The sequence below is a fragment of the Festucalex cinctus genome, chromosome 3, assembly GCF_051991245.1.
Source record: "Festucalex cinctus isolate MCC-2025b chromosome 3, RoL_Fcin_1.0, whole genome shotgun sequence".
Classification (NCBI taxonomy): Eukaryota; Metazoa; Chordata; class Actinopteri; order Syngnathiformes; family Syngnathidae; genus Festucalex; species Festucalex cinctus.
In genome coordinates this window covers 15,743,694-15,761,839 of record NC_135413.1, presented here as the reverse complement: position 1 = coordinate 15,761,839, position 18,146 = coordinate 15,743,694, and the positions used below count along the sequence as shown (strand labels likewise).

The window sequence follows — 18,146 nt, the reverse complement described above, 5'->3', positions numbered from 1 at the left end:
AAAATGGATGGATGGACGTTTACAGTACATTATTCAGCACCCCCCCCCCCCCCCCCCCCCCCGCCTCTCCAAAATGTTTCGCTCAATCTACGGTGTCTGTCGTCTGAAGCTTTGCGTCGCTGTCTACGGACAACCCGTACCTTTTCAGTTGTTGAGGATGTTGTCAAGTGTACTGCTAAATTTGACTTTTGGGTGGGTAAAAAAAGCAAAACAAAAATAAAAAAATGCTAACTTGTTGGATTTTTTTTTATGCGTGCAAATAATACATATAATTTTCCTCAAATAATAGAATGATCAGCATAGAAAACAAAACAAAATCTGTTTCGTTTTATTTCTGAGTTCTCGCTTTAAAATGCCATTATTGTGAAATCATTGCCGGAAGTTAGACTGTAATAGTACCGCACTTGCTCTCCACCCCAGTCGATTTACTTGGGTCAAACTTCACTCACTGTCCAAGCATCTCACCTCACGACGTTGGCTAAAACTTGGTCGTTTCGTCTTTCTTGCAATGGAGCGTAAAGTTGCTCGTGAATTCAGGCACAAGGTAAGGCGGGAAACATTTTAACTGTATATCTCACGCTACAAGTTAACATTTTTTAGAATTCTACCTGTCCGAGTGAAAGTTGAAGGGGGTGGTAAATGTCCAAGCCATCAGTGTTTAATATTGAACGTTAACGCTCTTGGAGAAATGCTGACGCTTCTTAATACAATAGCAATAAAGTAGGCCTAAACATAGAGATACAGTACATATACTCTAGTTGAGTTTTTTTTGGGGTACTGTATCTTTAATTCCCAATATGACTTATAAATACTACATTACTACAGTGAAATCACTATAGCCTATATCTACTTTCGGGTTCTTTGTGTTTTGCATGATGTCATACATGTACATCGGATGAATACTGTAGTTACTGAAAAGGTAACTTTGACAACAGAGGAAGGGAACGTGATATGGCCAGAGTGTTTTCAGGCCCAGAGTGTGATGGATATCACCATACAACCATCTGTGCTGGACTCAGACACCCAGAGGCTCTTGATAAAGGGCAAACCAGCACTGAATAATGAAGACGGGCCCGTTATGAGCAGCTGAGCCGGAATAAATGGGGAATTTAAGGGTTTAATTAGAGGCTGAACGAGGATACAATCAGGCTTTGTTCATTTGTGTTGTGCTGCCTGCCTCAGTATTTCTGTGAGTTTCAATTTAGTATAGCCAGGCATGTGCAATTACGGATTATTAAATGCACATTTGTTTGGAAGGTTGAGATCTGTTCATTTCTGTGCATTGTAATGGGGAACAAGTTACAAATGATAACACATTGCACTTTTCAAAACGGGTGTGTGGCTGGCCTGTGATCCTTCATGTTATTGGTTTATGGTGTCAAAGTCTGTGTGCTGTTCATGCAGGAGTGTAGAAAGACATTTATGGCTGTCATAAAAAGCATGTAGATCCAGTGATGCATAATTGTCACCATAGTGCACCTGTTTAAGACTATAAGCTTTAGTTCCATGATGAATTGAAACACGGGCATCTGACGGAGCATTAGTCTTATATGTTTGTGCCATTTTAAAGTTGTGTATGTATGACTTAAGAGTGTGAATGTTTACCCCTGTGTATGAGATGTAAGATGACACTCCTGACCTTCCTCCTTCAGCCTCCTCGACTGTACTATTATTCCATTGCTGTGGTTTGTTGGGAAGGGACCAGTAGTCAAGCCTCCCTCAGTACAGAAGCCTCATCATGCTGAACATAGTGTTAACTTTTCAAACAAACTAAGAATGATAGTGGAATGTTTGTCTTGCAGGAAAGTTTAGGTTAAGATTAGACTAAATTGTTGACAAGGAAAATGTGTTACATCAGTGAGTGGCCGAAGCGGTTTTTAAAAACCATCCTGCGACAGCTGAGTCGTCATCAGGTTTGTATGACTGCTATAACGTGGCTCACCTCATGCAACGGTTGGAATGTTTTTGCTGTCTTGCAGGTGGAGTTGCTTATTGAAAATGAAGCAGAGAAGGACTACTTGTATGATGTGCTCCGAATGTATCACCAGTAAGTAATTGCTTGTGTGTGTTCGTAATTATGTGGGTAGGAGTACTCTAGTCTGTGCTTATAATGATATTGATCAAATTGATTATAAAAGTTTTGCTTGTAGCTGTACATACATACTTCTTTGAAATTAATAAGTTCCTAAGCATGCTGTTTAAACAATTCCCAGCCCTTTTGCAGTTTTATTAAAAAAAGAAAAAAATATATCTTTGTCCATTCTTTTCTTATCCTCCAAAAATTAAAGTTGTAGATGATGTCCTTTTGGGTGTCTGATAGCAACATAGTAGGGGTGGCTGGGTGCAGGTCTAGGTTTCAATCATCTTTGTACCTGTGTTCCTGTGGCTTAAGTTGCTTATCAGTTTCCACTGTACCCTGACAAGCATGGCCAGTTTTTCACAAAAGGACTATGTTCACCTTCCAAGCAATTATAAAATGGCACCAATTAATTAATAATTCAAAGGAAAAGGATTTATTAATGCCCTGCCTTGTTGTTTTTGTCTTGAACTGCACAAATAATTTGATTATTTGTATTTTCCATTGGTGTTCACTGTTCAGATTCCAACAAATAAATTGTTATTATTGGGCTTAAAAAATCTCTGCTGGATTATTTCTCATTGGTGAGAAAGCTCCGATGCGAAAAAAAAGAAAAAAAAAGGAAAAAAAAAAAAGGTAAAGTCTAGGCAGTCAATTGTTGCAAGAAAGCTTCACCTTGAAATTGTGTTCAGTCAATGTCTAGAGAAGAATAAGAACGTGTGTTGTTTTAACTTTGAATTTTATAAGACTATGTTGAAATACCCTTAAAGATTATGAACTGTCAATTAGCATCCTAACATTGATCCATTAATGTCCCCTTCTATTTTAAGTGTAGAGCTGATCCCACAAATTTGGTGTCCATCAGTTCTTAAGCTCTGATCGAGTTTAATTGAATTAAATAAAATAATATTTTAATTTCTGTGTTGCAGGTCCATGGATTTGCCTGTCCTTGTTGGGGACCTGAAGTTGGTAATCAATGAACCAAAGCGTTTGCCCCTGTTCGATGCTATCCGGCCGCTCATCCCACTCAAACACCAGGTGGAGTACGACCTGCTAACCCCCAAGAGGTCCAGGTGTGTACAATGGGAGGCATCATATTAAACTGACAACATCTTCTTTTTATGACACATTCATTATGCTGTTGTCTATTTTTATGTCCCCTACGATATGGATGGGTTCAGGAAGCTGAAGGAGGTGCGGTTAGATCGGACACATCGTGATGGACTGGGTCTGAGTGTGCGGGGAGGGCTGGAGTTTGGCTGTGGCCTCTACATATCACAAATTGTGAAAGATGGTCAGGCTGGTAATGTTGGTCTTCAGGTTTGTATATTACATATAAGGCAAGCACTGAAAATGGACATTTGCTCTTTAAACAGTATTTAGAAATAATTAACATACAATACGTGGTATGAAGCGTACAAATATGTTATATGTGGTTAAAAATATATTAGTAGTAAAGTGTAATCCAGACAGTAAAATTGTTTTAATATCTTGTCATGATACATTCGTCCACTAGAGGGTAGTGGGCCCTCTGTTTGTTGAACAAACATTCTCCTACTAATATAATTAAGAAAATAGGTTCTGTCATGAGACTAATGTGTTTTGCTTCTTCTGGCCTCTTACTCTTAGTTTGCTACAATAGCAGTTAGAATTCACATCCCTCATTGTTGAGTTTATAATATCTAAGATGGCGAAGAACGCCAATCTCAATGGAATTATGGACTTAATGAAATATAATTTTAAGGGGAAAAACATAATCTTTGCTACAGAATATGACAAGATCAATTTGTACAGCCATCAAATTGTTCATTATATATTCAAATGGATTTATAATTGTTAGAAATTGTGTTGAGTTGGTTTTACAAAATGATAGGCCTACCTTAAGAATGCATCAATACAAATGCCAAAACAAGTGAGCCCTTTGTTACCCACTGCGCAAAGACACGTTGAAAGGACGTCTTTTTAAGGTAATTCTTGTACGTCCAATCTCGGTCCGCTGAAGGTGCAGACTGTGACGCCAGATGACGTCTTTTTTTCAACGTCTTCTGGACGTTCCGTATTTATGTCCTCTGAACGTTCCGTTTTTACGTTTTCAGGGCATCCAAATGAGGGCTAATGCAAGTCCAAATTAGATCATTAAAATAAAAATAATTTTAGACTGTTCTTGAAGGCTCATTTATTGCCTGACTTTATGTGTGTGACACAAACATCATCTCCCTGACGGGGAAGCGAACCCCACACCACCTGCATTGAAGGTAAGTGACGTAACCACTCCACCACCCGTAAGCACCTGTGAATACCTGCATTAGATATATAATTGGAAAAAAATAAATAGCAATACAGTTTTATCACAGAAAAAAATAATACTAAATTGATTAAATAATATTGATAACAATAACATTGATATTTAAATCCCTGTGACGTCCAAAAAAGTCACGTATCCATGGTCCAAATGGGGTCATAATTAGACGTCCAAAAATGGACTTAATTTGCACGTCGCTGAGTAGTCCAGCACTGGTCTTCGGCCAACCGACGTAATACAGACATGATCTGCACGTCCACAGGACGTCCAATGTTTAGTAGGTAGGGTCGAAACTAATAATGCATCACACCTCTTAATCAGTAAGTCCAGGAGTTGTATCTGTCCTATTACTATAAATTGTCTACAATTAAGCACATGCTATACTGCCGTGCAGTATTCCGCTAATATCATTTGCGATGTGTACATCGCAAATAAGTTTCACAAGCAAAATTGTCAATGTGATGGTGGGCGCTTGAGAGATTTAAGGCCATTAACAGTAGAGAATAAACAATGACGAGAGAACAGGAAATCCTCTATTCCTTTAGACAGACTGGAATATGCATGTAAATTGCTGGGCTAACGACTATTTCAAGATATACAAAATGCATTATAAATGCTATTCCATTTTATGTTGTTACTCTAGGTGGGTGATGAAATTGTTCGCATCAACGGATACTCCATATCTTCCTGCATACATGAGGAAGTCATCAGTCTTATCAAGACCAAGAAGATTGTATCGCTCAAAGTCAGACGTGAGTTACAATCCTACACTACAACACAATTCATATTCTTGTGTATGTTGTCCCATGTAGCCTATTATTGTTTTTCTACTTTTTTTTTTTTTTGTAGATGTGGGGATGATTCCTGTTAAAAGGTACATTCTATTTTTTGTCTTTTTCGAGTTACTGTCTTGCAATGAGACATTATGATGGCTATCTGTGTTTAGCTCGTCGGATGAACCCCTCAAGTGGCAGTTTGTCGATCAATTTGTGTCAGAATCTGGGGTGAGTACAGTTAGTAAGGTGTCATTAAAGACACTTTCGTTCAAGCATCAACAACAAAGATTCAGTTGATATTCATATCAAACTTCAGGAATTATTTTAGATAGAATATATTATAATTAAGGCTGTCAGGCAATTTAATCTTTTTTCGTAATTAATCCCATGATTTCAATCATAACTAATCACACATTTTACATTTGTTTTATACAATAAAATGTACATTCATTTTTTTAACTAAGTTTTCATACTCTTGTTGACACACAAAAAAAAATGAAACTAATATAAATATGGCTGCATATGTCACTGATACAGTAATTTCATAATAATTCATATAACTGCGTTTAAATTAAAAAGATATACTGTACTGTAAAAAAACGAGTGCGATTTTTATTTGTGTTGAGGTCATTTTTCTGCCACTAAATGGCAGAATTGCATTTTTAAGATGTTGGTGACAGCTCAGTGCATTTTTCTTTTCATATTAAGAGCTCTCTAATCTTTAACATGAAATAAGTTGTGAAATTCTGCACTTTTTTAAATTATAAAATACAAATTGACCCCAGTCTGCACAAATATATGCATTATTATTATTTTTATTACTGCTAAATTTTGACATGGGCGTTTCTGCTGCGTTGCGACTGGAATTACCCCAGTACAGGCTTTCCAAATAATTGTACAGTAATTGTAATAAATAATTGTATTAATCATGTGTTGAAAAATTACTGGTGTTAAGGAACTCCAAATGAATGCACTAATTTTGACACCTCTAATTATAACTTATATTTTATTTACAATGCAAGATAGTCCAAATACATTCAAATGCCAATTGTGACACTTACAGTATATACATCATATATGCTCAGCTGTGACAATATAATAAAGGCACCAAGATGTAGCAATAGATAAAACTTGACATGAGCCTCGCCCCTTTCAATAGTCAACAGTCAGTTCTTTCAGGGTCTATTGTTCTTTCTTGCATGATGTACAATCCAGGAGAAAAAAAGCAGTATTGCCGGTTTGGCATCGATTGGCGGGAAGGAGATCAAGGAGAAGAAGGTCTTCCTCAGCCTCGTGGGTACCACAGGCATGGGCATCAGCATCTCCAGTGGTCCCACACAGAAACCTGGCATCTACATCAGCAACGTCAAACCGGGCTCACTATCTGCTGAGGTCGGACTTGAGGTGAGTACTCCCCAATGTTCAGATGACCTCTCTTTCCTTCTGTCACCTGCAAAATGTCTTCAATTTGTGCGCACAAAATATAGATTGGGGACCAGATTGTGGAAGTGAATGGGGTGGACTTCACCAATGTGGACCACAAAGAGGTAAACCACATCAAAACATCTTATATTTCCCCTTATGGTGTTTTTTTTCTTCCTCGCCCTCTTGTGGTTAAGATCAAGGGATGTTGTTAAGTAGTATTTGTCAACTGTGGTTGTGCGAAGCCTTTTGAGACTCTTTTGTTATTAAGGGCTTTGTCTGTATATTTGTTATTAATATTATTTATATTTGTAAAAGTAATGAAACTGGGCCTTATTTATTTGTCTTTTTTTATTTTCTTACTTTCCAAGGCTGTGAGAGTCCTCAAAAGCAGCAGGAGTCTGACTATTACTGTTCTGACAGGAGCTGTGAGTAAATTCTAATAGTACATTCTAACATTTGTGTGTTTTGAACTTCTGTTGCACATTTGACTTGCTATGTCTACTCTTATATAAATTTTTAAAGACATATTGCACTTTATATGGAAATCACATGCTTGATTTATCTTTAAAGTTGTAATGACTAAAATTCCCTCAGCCAATGATGGTACAAATAGCGCATGTTCATTTTTCTCATATGCGCATCTGACATTTTTATGGCTACATCATTTAGCCTTCCTCTCGGTCTCTCAACATTTACCATCAATCACGTCTTTCATGAGCTTGTTTACATCAGGGCTGTTGATGAATGTGCAATAAATGAAAAGCAGCCCTGTCTTATTTACTGTGCATGTCTAATGCATTTGTGTTTTCCTATTTTACATACTGCGTGCAGAATGTCCTCCTATGGATTATTCAAATTCAAGAATGTATTTCAAATAAGTTTACTTTTATGACTGTTTTCATAGAATTTCCCATGATGCAAACAGTGGGTTGTAAGCGAAGCTCTGAAATGAAATGTGACATTCACTTCACAGTCCAGGAGGTTGGTTGGTTCACACAATGCTTTCTCTGACTGTTGCTGATTTTTCAGGGCGGCGAGCTGTTTATGACGGACGAGGAGCGTCTGGCAATGGAGGCACGCAGGGAGCTGGAGAGGCAGGAGCTGATGCACCAGAAGAGGGTGGCTTTGGAGACCAACAAGATCCTTAAAGAACAGCAGGAGAAGGAGAGACAGTAAGTTACCGGTACTATTGGGTTTTCATGGCTCTACAGCAGGTATTTTTCCACCTCTAAAAAAAAATGTAACACTTAAATTCTTTAATGACTTGACAGGATTGAAATGATTCGTTGTCAACATCAATAAATTGTTTTGGTATGTTGGGTGGATAGTTAAACAATTCAGCTTCAAATGTATTACCAGAAGGAAAATGGAGATCTCACAGCAGGCTGCAGAGGAAGAGCACCGCTACAAGCAGGAGATGGAGAGGTAATCATTTCTGTTCTTTGAGCTAACATTCACCCTCTGTACATTTGAATGTTTCTTTACTTTGTCATCCTCTTTAGGATTGAGGCTGTGGAGAGGAAACACCACAGAGAGTGGGAAGAAGACTATGGTACCACCGAGCGGCTGGATCCTCAGATCCGCAGGAGCCCATCACCCAGCCCACCTGAGATTAAAACCACTCAGTCTCCGAAGGCCAAAAGTTCCCGTAAGACCACCAGTTGGACCAACATTTTCTCTTGTTGCATGAACATTTCAGTTTCTTTTTTCCAAGCATGCTTCCAAGCATGTAAATGTAAATGAGCATGGGGTTTTTCAATCACTATTGTGTGCTGTGCTGCCTCTTATGGACTCCTCATTAGACGATGAAGCCAGCTCATTCACAGACGAGGCCAAGGAGGATGAGGAGGACAATCCAGTGAGTTAGATGTCTACATGTATAAACAAACCTCATTCAGATTTCCTCTGACAACCAAATCTAACATTTTACTACGCTCTTCAGCCGAATTTGTTAAAAATAAATAAATAAAAATGCTACTAGGTAATTGTCATGTAGTTTTCCGAACCCACCGAACCCACCCTATATAGAGTAGTTCAATCATTACATAACATAACATTACAGTGTTCCTTCATTTTCCACTGGGGTTAGATAAAAAAAAAATACCCACAATAAATTAACACTGTGAAGTAGTTAGCTTTATGTTTTACATTATTAGAAATGTTTTAAGGCTCTAAAACCTCTCACCACACAGTTTACACTTTTCTCATCGAGGCATTTACACTGTCTCACATTTCTCTCTTGTTTAAACATTCTCAATGTTCAAACCTTCATAAATTTTATAAAATAGGTATATTACTACAAAAAATGCATGCAAAATTGCACTAAAAAATCCGTGAAACAGCAAGGCCGCGAAAAGTGAACCACGAGGGAACACTTTACACTGTATTCCTTATAATCCATATAATCATGTCAAACATACATTCTTAATTGAGCACAACAAACGTAGATCGATAGGTAAATTTATAGGTAGATATGGGTAGGTAGGTAGCTTTATAGAAAGTAAATAATGAGTCATAGTTAAGGTCAAATTTCCTTGTGTGAACTCAGGTGTTTTTGTTGTAAATCCATGGACACTGTCCATGGTTTAGTACAGAGCTTTGATCTCTTCCTTCCCTGTTTTTCTTGGATCTGTGATATATTATTATCTTTATGCAGGAAATAATTTGATTGGATGGTTGAATTGTGTGATCAGCTAATGCTGGTCTGTTGTTTCATCTCCATAGCATTTGGCTGGTTTTACCGATATGAAGGCAAACTTCCTTCATTCCGCAAGGTATTGTTGACTTCCAATGTTGGTTTGGTGCTATGCGAGAGAGCGTTTAAGATGGTTTAGAGTTGCATGAAAATTTCAGTTAGCCTTTTTTTTATTTATTTTTTTATTTTTTTTGTGGGCATGTTTTGCCATGGTGTTTGCAGTGACAGACAGTTTTTGTTTGACACTTAAAACTATTGGCACTGCAGAAAGGAGACAAGAAGAAGAAAAAGAAAAAAATGTCTAACGCAGACACGCTGCATGAGCAGAGAAAAAACAAAAAAGAGATGGAGTTTGAACTGAAATTGGCCAAGGAGAAAGAAGAGATGTACGAAAGGGAGAAGCAGCTGAAGATCAATAGACTGGTTCAGGAGGTACAATACACATCAAAAGGAATTTGCTGTTCTTGCTCTACTCAGAACAGCAATGTTTTTTTTGTTTTTTTTTTAATTGTTAAAATAGTTGAATGTGTGTGTGGGATTTACTCCTGTACTTTGGCGTTCTATTATGATGCCTGAATGACAGGTTTCAGAAACAGAAAGAGAAGACCTTGAAGAGTCTGAGAAAGTACAACACTGGGTCGAGCGTCTTTGTCAGACTCGCTTGGAACAAATCTCTTGTGTGGAGAACGAGTCACCAGAGGTACTTTTTAAATTGCAACTGCTCTGTGTGGTTCCCTTCTTCATATCTGTCTTAAAATATTTTTTTTATGTTTTCACATACAGTGAAATATGTCTATATGTAAGTAAAAATGACCACTAGGGGGACGAGTTCAGTTGCTCGTAATGGCAGCCTTCAGTTAATCACTGTTTGGGCATTTTTTTTATGAATTTATGGCCAATTTTATTCTCTTGATGAGTTTTGTTGGCACATAAAATAGGACAGGCTGAATTACAAATGCACTGTTTTAGAGCTTTTTTTTTTTTACAATCAAAAACCACACCGCAGAGGTCTAGAATTATTCATCATTGCTACACATGACTGTCAGTGTTACAACAATATTTTTGTTTTGACTCTTAAGCTGTCACCACCCCTTTCACCTACCTCGGAGCCCAAGGTGAAGCGTTTCCCCGGAGGTCTGCACTTAGCCACGACTGACCTGGATGACATTAACTTGGATCATGTGGATCAGAGCCTGAAGGGGCCTCTTAAGAGACTAGCCCCCACCCCACCAATTATTAGCCAGCCTCCCCCTCCTTTGCCTCTCCCTCCGCCTTCACCCAAACTAAATCCCACCATCCCCAACTATTCTTCTAAAGTATCAACAAAGCCCCGTCCACCGTCTCCACCCAACGCTCGGAAACCCCCCTCTGCCTCATCGACCTTGACAAACAAGGGGCGCAGACCTCATCCATCTCAGTCAACTCGCCCGCCTTCATCCCCGAAGCCCACCCCGACACCTACCCCACCGCCACCCCCTCCTCCACCACCACCTCCCCCGCCGCCCCCACCTCCTCCACCACCGCAACAGTCTGAAGGAAAAGTAGGCGCCCTCAACGGGTACCGCCAGCATCATAACCTGCCTCACCCCTCAAGTCCACCTGAGCGCAGGAGTGAGTGGGAGGCGGGTGGCTACCTCCCGAGAGGGGGCATCTACTCATCCAACACGAGTGAAATGTCCTACCCTTCTAGTCCCAAGGTTAGCAGCGTAATGTGTGTTCTTGAATGCATGTTTTGTTCCTTGACGGGGATGTTTGGTAATGGCATGACATTATTGGCTCATCATTGATTTCCCTTTAGCCTCAGGAAGTATCTTGAAGATGTTAGCTGTTATTGACTGGTAGTGGCTTTGTTATGATGATGCATTGCATGTGGTGTGCAGTGATTGGACTGTTTTCTGCCTTTTTGGGACTTCATAATGCTGCGATTAGGAGTGTGACGATATATCGATATTGCGATAAATCGTGATACTTTGTCTCACGATAGATTATCGATATGCCTACGCCAAGTATCGATATTTGTAGTTAATATACAGCCACTATATTGGCTCCATTGTACTTATTGAGCAGTTACTTGGTGGGCCGCTAGGGGGAGCTGCTCATAAGAGGTAGCGGGGGGGGGGGGGGGGGGGGGGGTATACCCATCAGTTTGTGTCTTGAGTAGTTTTATCATAGATTAGCGTGGATTTATTACCTGACCAATATATCGATAATCGCGGTATCGTCATATCATGAGATAATCGTTATCGTGAGCGGTGTATCGCAGATCATATGGTATTGTGAAGTACCCAGAGGTTCCCACCCCGAGCTGCGATACAGAGAGGAAATTGAGATCATTTTTGCAAAGACATTTCTACGATGTGCAGCAATGTTTCACTGCATTTTACTGTGGTTCAGGTTATGAGAAACACTTCGCATGCCAGTCGCATTTCCACTCCTTCCTTGGTGAGTGTTAAATTCCACATCTCATACTCATCAATGTCTATTACAGCAGAACTTCAAATATTTTTAAATGCATTGGTAATATTCCGATAGCAACTAGCACCGAGTCCTCCGAACCAGCGGCGTCCTACAGTCCCCGTCATGTCGAAGCCCGTCATGCTGCCTCAGTCGCAGACCCACCGACCGGACCCTCTCAGACCTGCTGTTCGTTCTGATGGCTTGGTAGGCTGTGACCCCGTGTGATTCACCTTAACAGGGTCATGAAGCGTTCATGTGGCACATCAGAGTTAATCTCTGTAGCATAATTATTTCAGTTTTTGCTTCATGGAAAATAATATTTGCAGATTCCATCACATAGTAACTCATCTTAGATCACACAACACAAGTCAACAATAATTGTTATACTAATAATCATCAAGTATGAAGTAACACTATTTAGCTTTATAATGGTGAACATCAATCTTGCGGTTGACGTCTCCATCGGGCAACCAATGATCTGGCTATGATAAGATGCCATGTTCGAAGGAACTTGCCCCAGCGTATTTATGTTTGTCTCTCAGTATTTTCGTGTGGTTTTGTGTTTCAGCCTGCAGAAATGTTGAAACGGATGGTGCCTTTCAACTCGTCTTTTAAATCAAACAACAAACCACAAGTAATTTAAACTTGAGTGATAAATAACCTTCCTACTTCTGCCTTAAATTGTTTCTCTTATTGCTTGTAGCAGGGCATTAAATTCAGATGATTAGATTTGATCTTTTTCCCTGTGGTCTGGCTACCTTTAATAGTTTCAAGAATTACTGGCAGTACATTGTAAGAGGTTTCCCATAAAATTTGACTGTCAACATTTGCAGTGTTTTTCTACCTTATAGACAAAGTAAATCATGTACCTAACTATAGAGCGTTTTTGCTCGAATTGCTTTAGCCTGGAATGATATGTACAAGCGGTCGTTTTATTGACTTCTCAACAGATGGGTTCCATTTTCCGTTTTTCTACTTCCCTTGTGCTTCTCATTTGGAAATAACGCTCCCTGGTAATTGTGTGCCATTCTTTTGGTGATTCTAGTGGCTACAATCAGAGATTGTGCACTCTTTCAGAATCCCAACAAAAAAGTGCTTGTGTTTCATTTTATTGGATTTCCACATTTCACTTTTAGTATCTCCCCCAAGAGCAGGGAAATAGCCATTATAGGGTAATAATGAATGAGAATAGCAGAATAAATCATCTGTCCTATCTCTAAGGGCTTTGTTCGACCTTCAGTAAAATTAAGATCGTTGTCAAAGGAAATGTGACCATAAAACCTTCACATTTGTTGCTGTTTTGTATCCTTTTTGTTAATTCTTTATTGATTTGTGGATGTGCTAGATGTAAAGCATATTAATATTCTTGCAGGGCTTTCAGAAGTACTTGGAAGACTTTGACCCCCACTCAATGGTATTGTATGTCTTATGATCAATGTGATATATTTTATGTGATAATTGTATAGTATGTAATGATATAGGCCATCACGGTGGAATAATGCATATGTCTGACTCAAAGTTTAGAGGTTGACTTCCTCCCACATTTCAGAAACGCCCATGTTTGGTTAATTGAAGATTGTAAATTGCCCACGTGTGAGTGAGAATGGTTTGTTATTTACCGTGTATGCATTCTGCTCTTTGCTGGAACATCGGCTCTATGCACTTCACGCCAATGAAGACCAGCTCAATAGCACTTACTGATTATGAAGATTAATGTACTGCTACCACTGTGTTGTTTTTAATATTGTAATGTGTGTTTAGAGCATATAAGTCATCAATGAATGTGACCAAACAGAAATGAGGAAACAAGTCCTCTTCAGTTTGGCATCTCTCTTTACTTATTACCGCACTCACGTGTTTTGTTTTCTCCTTCCTCATTAATCTTCCTCTCTGTAAAACAAGTTCTCCTCAGAGCAGATAGAAGGACGAGATGTGAGACTGCTGCGGATCAGAAAGGTACCTACTTCAGATAAGTCCTTGTTATATTAATAAATAAAATCCATTTTCCTTAAATGTCAGGTGAGCAGACTGATGGTTCTGTATCCTACTCTTTAGGTGGGACAGCTTGACATGGCTCTGGAGGGGGGTGCTGACTCACCTTTAGGGAAATTGGTGGTGTCATCTGTGTACGAGGGAGGGGCTGCAGACAATCACGGTTGGTATAGAGCATGCATGTACTACACAGTGCTTAACACACGAGTACACCACTTTTTGATAAGTGCTGTTCCATTTTATCTCTTAATTATTTTTTTAATCTAAACAATTTTCAGTATTTTGATAATTAGACCTAATGCTGTTGAATTACTGCAAATAAGATGCATTGCATCTACAATGTAGCTTGACTAAAATGATTGCTATATATTAATTTTTGCAACATAAAATGTAATGATTGAGTAGACGATCATGATTTTTATGACTCAAATTTAACATTATTACCTGTGTTACTTATTTAATGTATTACTAAAAGAAAAAAAAAACACAGGGACATTCTCCAAAAACAATTGCTTTTCAATTCAAGAAATATAAAATCAGCAAACCAATAGGTCTGTTGCTCACTCACTCACTCACTCACTCACTCACTCACTCACTCACTCACTCACTCACTCACTCACTCACTCACTGTCCCTTAAAGGGGCCATAATTAAGAATATTAATATGAACTGTATGACATTTCATCACAACAGTTTATTATACTGTAAAACATTTCTTTTCTAGCGTGTATGCATCACTATTATGAATTTATATTTGTTAGCTAAAATGTCTGTAATGTGCATTTGTAGGTGGTATTGTACCAGGTGATGAACTTATGGCTGTTAATGGGAAGATCCTGTTAGATGCTCCACTGACCGAAGGACAAAACTCTCTGGCCCGAGCCTGGAATAGTGGAGGGGTACTGTATTATTTGCTTCAGTGTGTACTGTTTTCAAATGGGAATCGTTAGCCAGCCGATATAACAGCAACATTATTGTTAAAAACTTAACACAAACGTAGTGTAATAGCACATGGTTAGGTCAAGCCGGTGCAAGTTATTAAACTTCGTTGCAGATCTGCGTAAAGATCAAGGAATGTGTTTTTTTTCCATTACAGTCTACTTGCATTAGAGTCAAGTCGGGGTGCAAGGTGACAACAGATGACTAGATCTATTTTTCTATCAAGCCAGATGGTAATTTTTAGGAGGGTTTGTTCTGAGTGAGGGGGCCGCATAACAGTCGCCTTTTAATGATTGCCTGCTGTCATGTTTTATTCGAGCCGAGACAAATTGATTATGTTGTCACTTTCAGGACTGGATCGATGTTGTGATTGCAGTGTCGCCCCCAAAACATTATGAAGATGAAGTGTAAGTTGTTGTTTTTTAATCATTGTAAATAGTAAAGAGTATTAATTGTTTCTTAAACATTAACAAGTATACTTAGAGAATACATCATTTGAAATTGTAATAATTTTTTTTTCTTAATTCAATTCAACATTCAGTCAATTCAAATACAAATTCATCCACTGAATTGAATTCTAAGTTTTGCTGTTAGGAACACTTTAAGCTCTGATTCAAATTTTCTGTTGAGCAGTTTCCTCAAATAAATGCAGATCAGGCATAGAATATGACGATGTGGTTTGTGTCTGTGTGTTTGCACATGTTTGTGCAGCCCAAAGTCAGCATCAGTCAGTCCCAGTGTGAACAGAAAGGTGTTTGAAGGCAGTGCAACACTGTACAGGCACGGCTACCTGCTTCAGGCCTAACGCAATCCGGTAACGCCATCTGCTTTCAAACCTCCTCTTCTGCACAGCAGAGTGGATGTTAATGTTGTCTGTGATATTTGTGTCCCCCCAACACCCACTTAAGCACATGTGACTGTCAATCAGGAGGAACAAAATGTGTCTTTTTGTATCGTTTCTTGCCACATTTGTAAAACTGGCAGCAGAGAGTATCGACTTTTTCTTTTGCAGTCAAAGAAAATGTCCCAAGGCGGTATCTTTTTATTGAATCTGCTTTCACTGACCCATCCTATCATATATCTGACAACCCTGCGTGCTTTATAGAAACATACATACGCACGTGTGGCGTGTGTGGTATTGTCCTGTGCCCCGAGGTCACAAAGCAGAGCAGGACTCATGCCAACCTTCACTAGTTGTTCCGATTGGCGTTGTTCCTCGGGACTGTGACATGTTCTAGCATGCGTTGTCACTCAGAGTGGGGGAGTTCTGCATGAGCCCACACTGGTGTCTATCAAATGTTCATTTGCACTTTGCAAGCTTTAACTGGAAAGAGAAGTTCTGGGCTGCAGTTTCAATCGGATTCCTATTTGCTGGTAAAACTCAGACGCATGTGTGTTAGATTGTTTTGTTGCAGAGCATCAACAGGACAAAGCAATTTTTCAATGTGTTTATTCTCTTTGAGTAAACAATACGTGTCTTTTTGTCTTCAACAGAACGTTCTTCTAGTCTCTGCCTCGAAAACCAGTCCGGTTAAAAAGAAGGAGCATTTCTTTCTTGAGGATTCCTTTGGGATTTACTTAATCTTTCCATCACATCAAAGTGTAATGCACTTCCCTGCAGCTTCCTTATGCTTCGTTTGCTCTTAGTTTCCATTGCAAAACTGAGAAGGCAGATCCTGCCAAGATAGTGAATTGTCTTTCTTTTGATTTGTAAAAGATGCTCATGATCAGTACTCAATTCCTTCACCTCTGTGGCTGGGCTGTGAAGCCGTTGCCTCCTCCCCTGAAAAAAACAAAACAAAATGTGTGCTTTCCTCCATGCTTGTGTCTTAGTGGTCACTGGAAATAGATGTGTGGCACATTGGAGGCAATGTCAAATCAAGTCAACTCAACTGCCCTTTATAGGAACAATAAAGGAATTAAGAAGAGATATCTGCTCTACAGTTTTTCTTCTCCCATAATGAAACTAGCAAATCCATTCAGCCACGATTGGCTGGCAACCAGTCCGGGGTGTCCCCCGCCTACTGCCCAGAAGCAGCTGAGATAGGCGCTAGCACCCCCTGCGACCCTTGTGAGGAATAAGCGGTCAAGAAAATGGATGGATGGATGGATGTTTGTATTATATAATAATCAATCTCACTACATCATCACCTTTTTTTAATCATTTCCTACTGAAAGATGCCTATTCAAAAAAGATTACATTTTCATTTATTTGTCTTATTTGAACTGTGCCAGTTAAAATGTGTTTACTCTGATTGTAGTTTAAAATGCCATATTGATGCATCTAATCACGAGTATTTGCGAGGTTACTTGGTGGAGATCCTGTTCGTTGGAATATTATTACTGTACTGTATGTTTTGTTTTGTTTTGTTTTTTTAGCTTTTTTTTTTTTTTTTTAGCTGCATGGCAGACAAAATATTAAAGGCATCTTTTAGCATGACAGAGTCAGATGAGTGCAATTCTACACTTACTGGACGCTTCTAACAGTAGTCACTGTATACTTCAATATCCTTATCTGATAGAATCAATCTGTTGGACATTAATATAACAGATATTAAGAGCTTTGCTAGGTGTGTGTGTTCCATTACTTCATTTTGTTCCTAAATTTACAACATTTAGGCTACTGTTTTAAAATGTAGGATTTGGCAATCATTCCTGTAGTGATTTCCAACCACTGCATGAATGTGTACTATATGCTAAATATTAAAATCATCTTTAGCGACCCTTGTGAGGAGTAAGCGGTTAAGAAAATGGACGGATGGATAAAATCAGCTTTGTGAATGACAGCAGAACAATTAAAACATTCTTCCAATAAAAGAAATGTGGTAAATTTAACTAGAGTGTCTTTTTTTTTTTTTTTTGCTATTCATGAAAAAGAATAATTTAGTCTTAAAAAAGTTAATTTGTGTTTTTCTTTTTTGGGAGAGTTGGGGACCAACATTTGCCTTGACTCAATAAAGGTTGGGCGCAGTGTCAGACTTGGGCCAAATCAAGCTTTCTGCATTGCATTATGTGGGCCACTAATGGCAAGTCTATTGCTAAATAGGTTGGATATTCCCGTTTTGGCACAAAATCTTTGCCATTACTCTTCGTTTTTAACAGATACTATTGTTTACAATAATGAACCAACAGGGACAGTTGTGTAATCTGAAGAGGGTATTGAATATTCACTGTAAATAACTTTTCCAGTCACTTTGTACCTATAATTGAAAATGAGTTCGAGACCCCCGACAGGGAAAGAATCAATTAGGCTAAATGATGAGGACTCGGAGCAACATAGTGCAGTCGTGTAGCTGGATGTCCACAGGGGGCAATAGTGCTTCTTAAATTTCTAGTTTCAAACAAACAATCTTATATGTTTTCAAGTGTATTTCTTGCATATATCTTGATTATTCTGTCTGCAGTGCTATTAAAACAACATTTAAACCCGTCTTTAAAAAGTAGGTCAAACAATCCCCGTGTTTTTGGTAGTACTGTGTGTATC

General features: G+C 38.8%; 2 protein-coding genes across 3 annotated transcripts; both read left to right on the top strand.

The window, feature by feature from the left end:
* Positions 1–414: 414 nt before the first annotated feature.
* LOC144015747 (harmonin-like) lies at positions 415–16,592 on the top strand. Of its 2 annotated transcripts, XM_077516047.1 has the most exons (21): positions 415–544; positions 1,980–2,047; positions 3,007–3,150; positions 3,259–3,397; positions 5,023–5,131; positions 5,229–5,253; positions 5,326–5,383; positions 6,371–6,559; positions 6,643–6,702; positions 6,949–7,005; positions 7,610–7,752; positions 7,940–8,005; positions 8,083–8,228; positions 8,383–8,438; positions 13,105–13,146; positions 13,635–13,688; positions 13,788–13,887; positions 14,513–14,622; positions 15,014–15,069; positions 15,374–15,476; positions 16,157–16,592. In XM_077516047.1, exons 1-20 carry the CDS (start codon positions 509–511, stop codon positions 15,465–15,467), a joined length of 1,752 nt encoding a protein of 583 aa, XP_077372173.1. In that variant the 5' UTR covers positions 415–508; the 3' UTR covers positions 15,468–15,476; positions 16,157–16,592. The 2 variants fall into 2 exon arrangements, with proteins under 2 accessions (XP_077372173.1, XP_077372174.1); XM_077516048.1 differs by lacking the exon at positions 15,374–15,476.
* LOC144015748 (harmonin-like) lies at positions 8,449–13,093 on the top strand. The gene is made up of 7 exons (XM_077516049.1): positions 8,449–9,354; positions 9,543–9,707; positions 9,859–9,975; positions 10,355–10,972; positions 11,670–11,717; positions 11,808–11,936; positions 12,301–13,093. Exons 1-7 carry the CDS (start codon positions 9,253–9,255, stop codon positions 12,373–12,375), a joined length of 1,254 nt encoding a protein of 417 aa, XP_077372175.1. The 5' UTR covers positions 8,449–9,252; the 3' UTR covers positions 12,376–13,093.
* Positions 16,593–18,146: the final 1,554 nt, after the last annotated feature.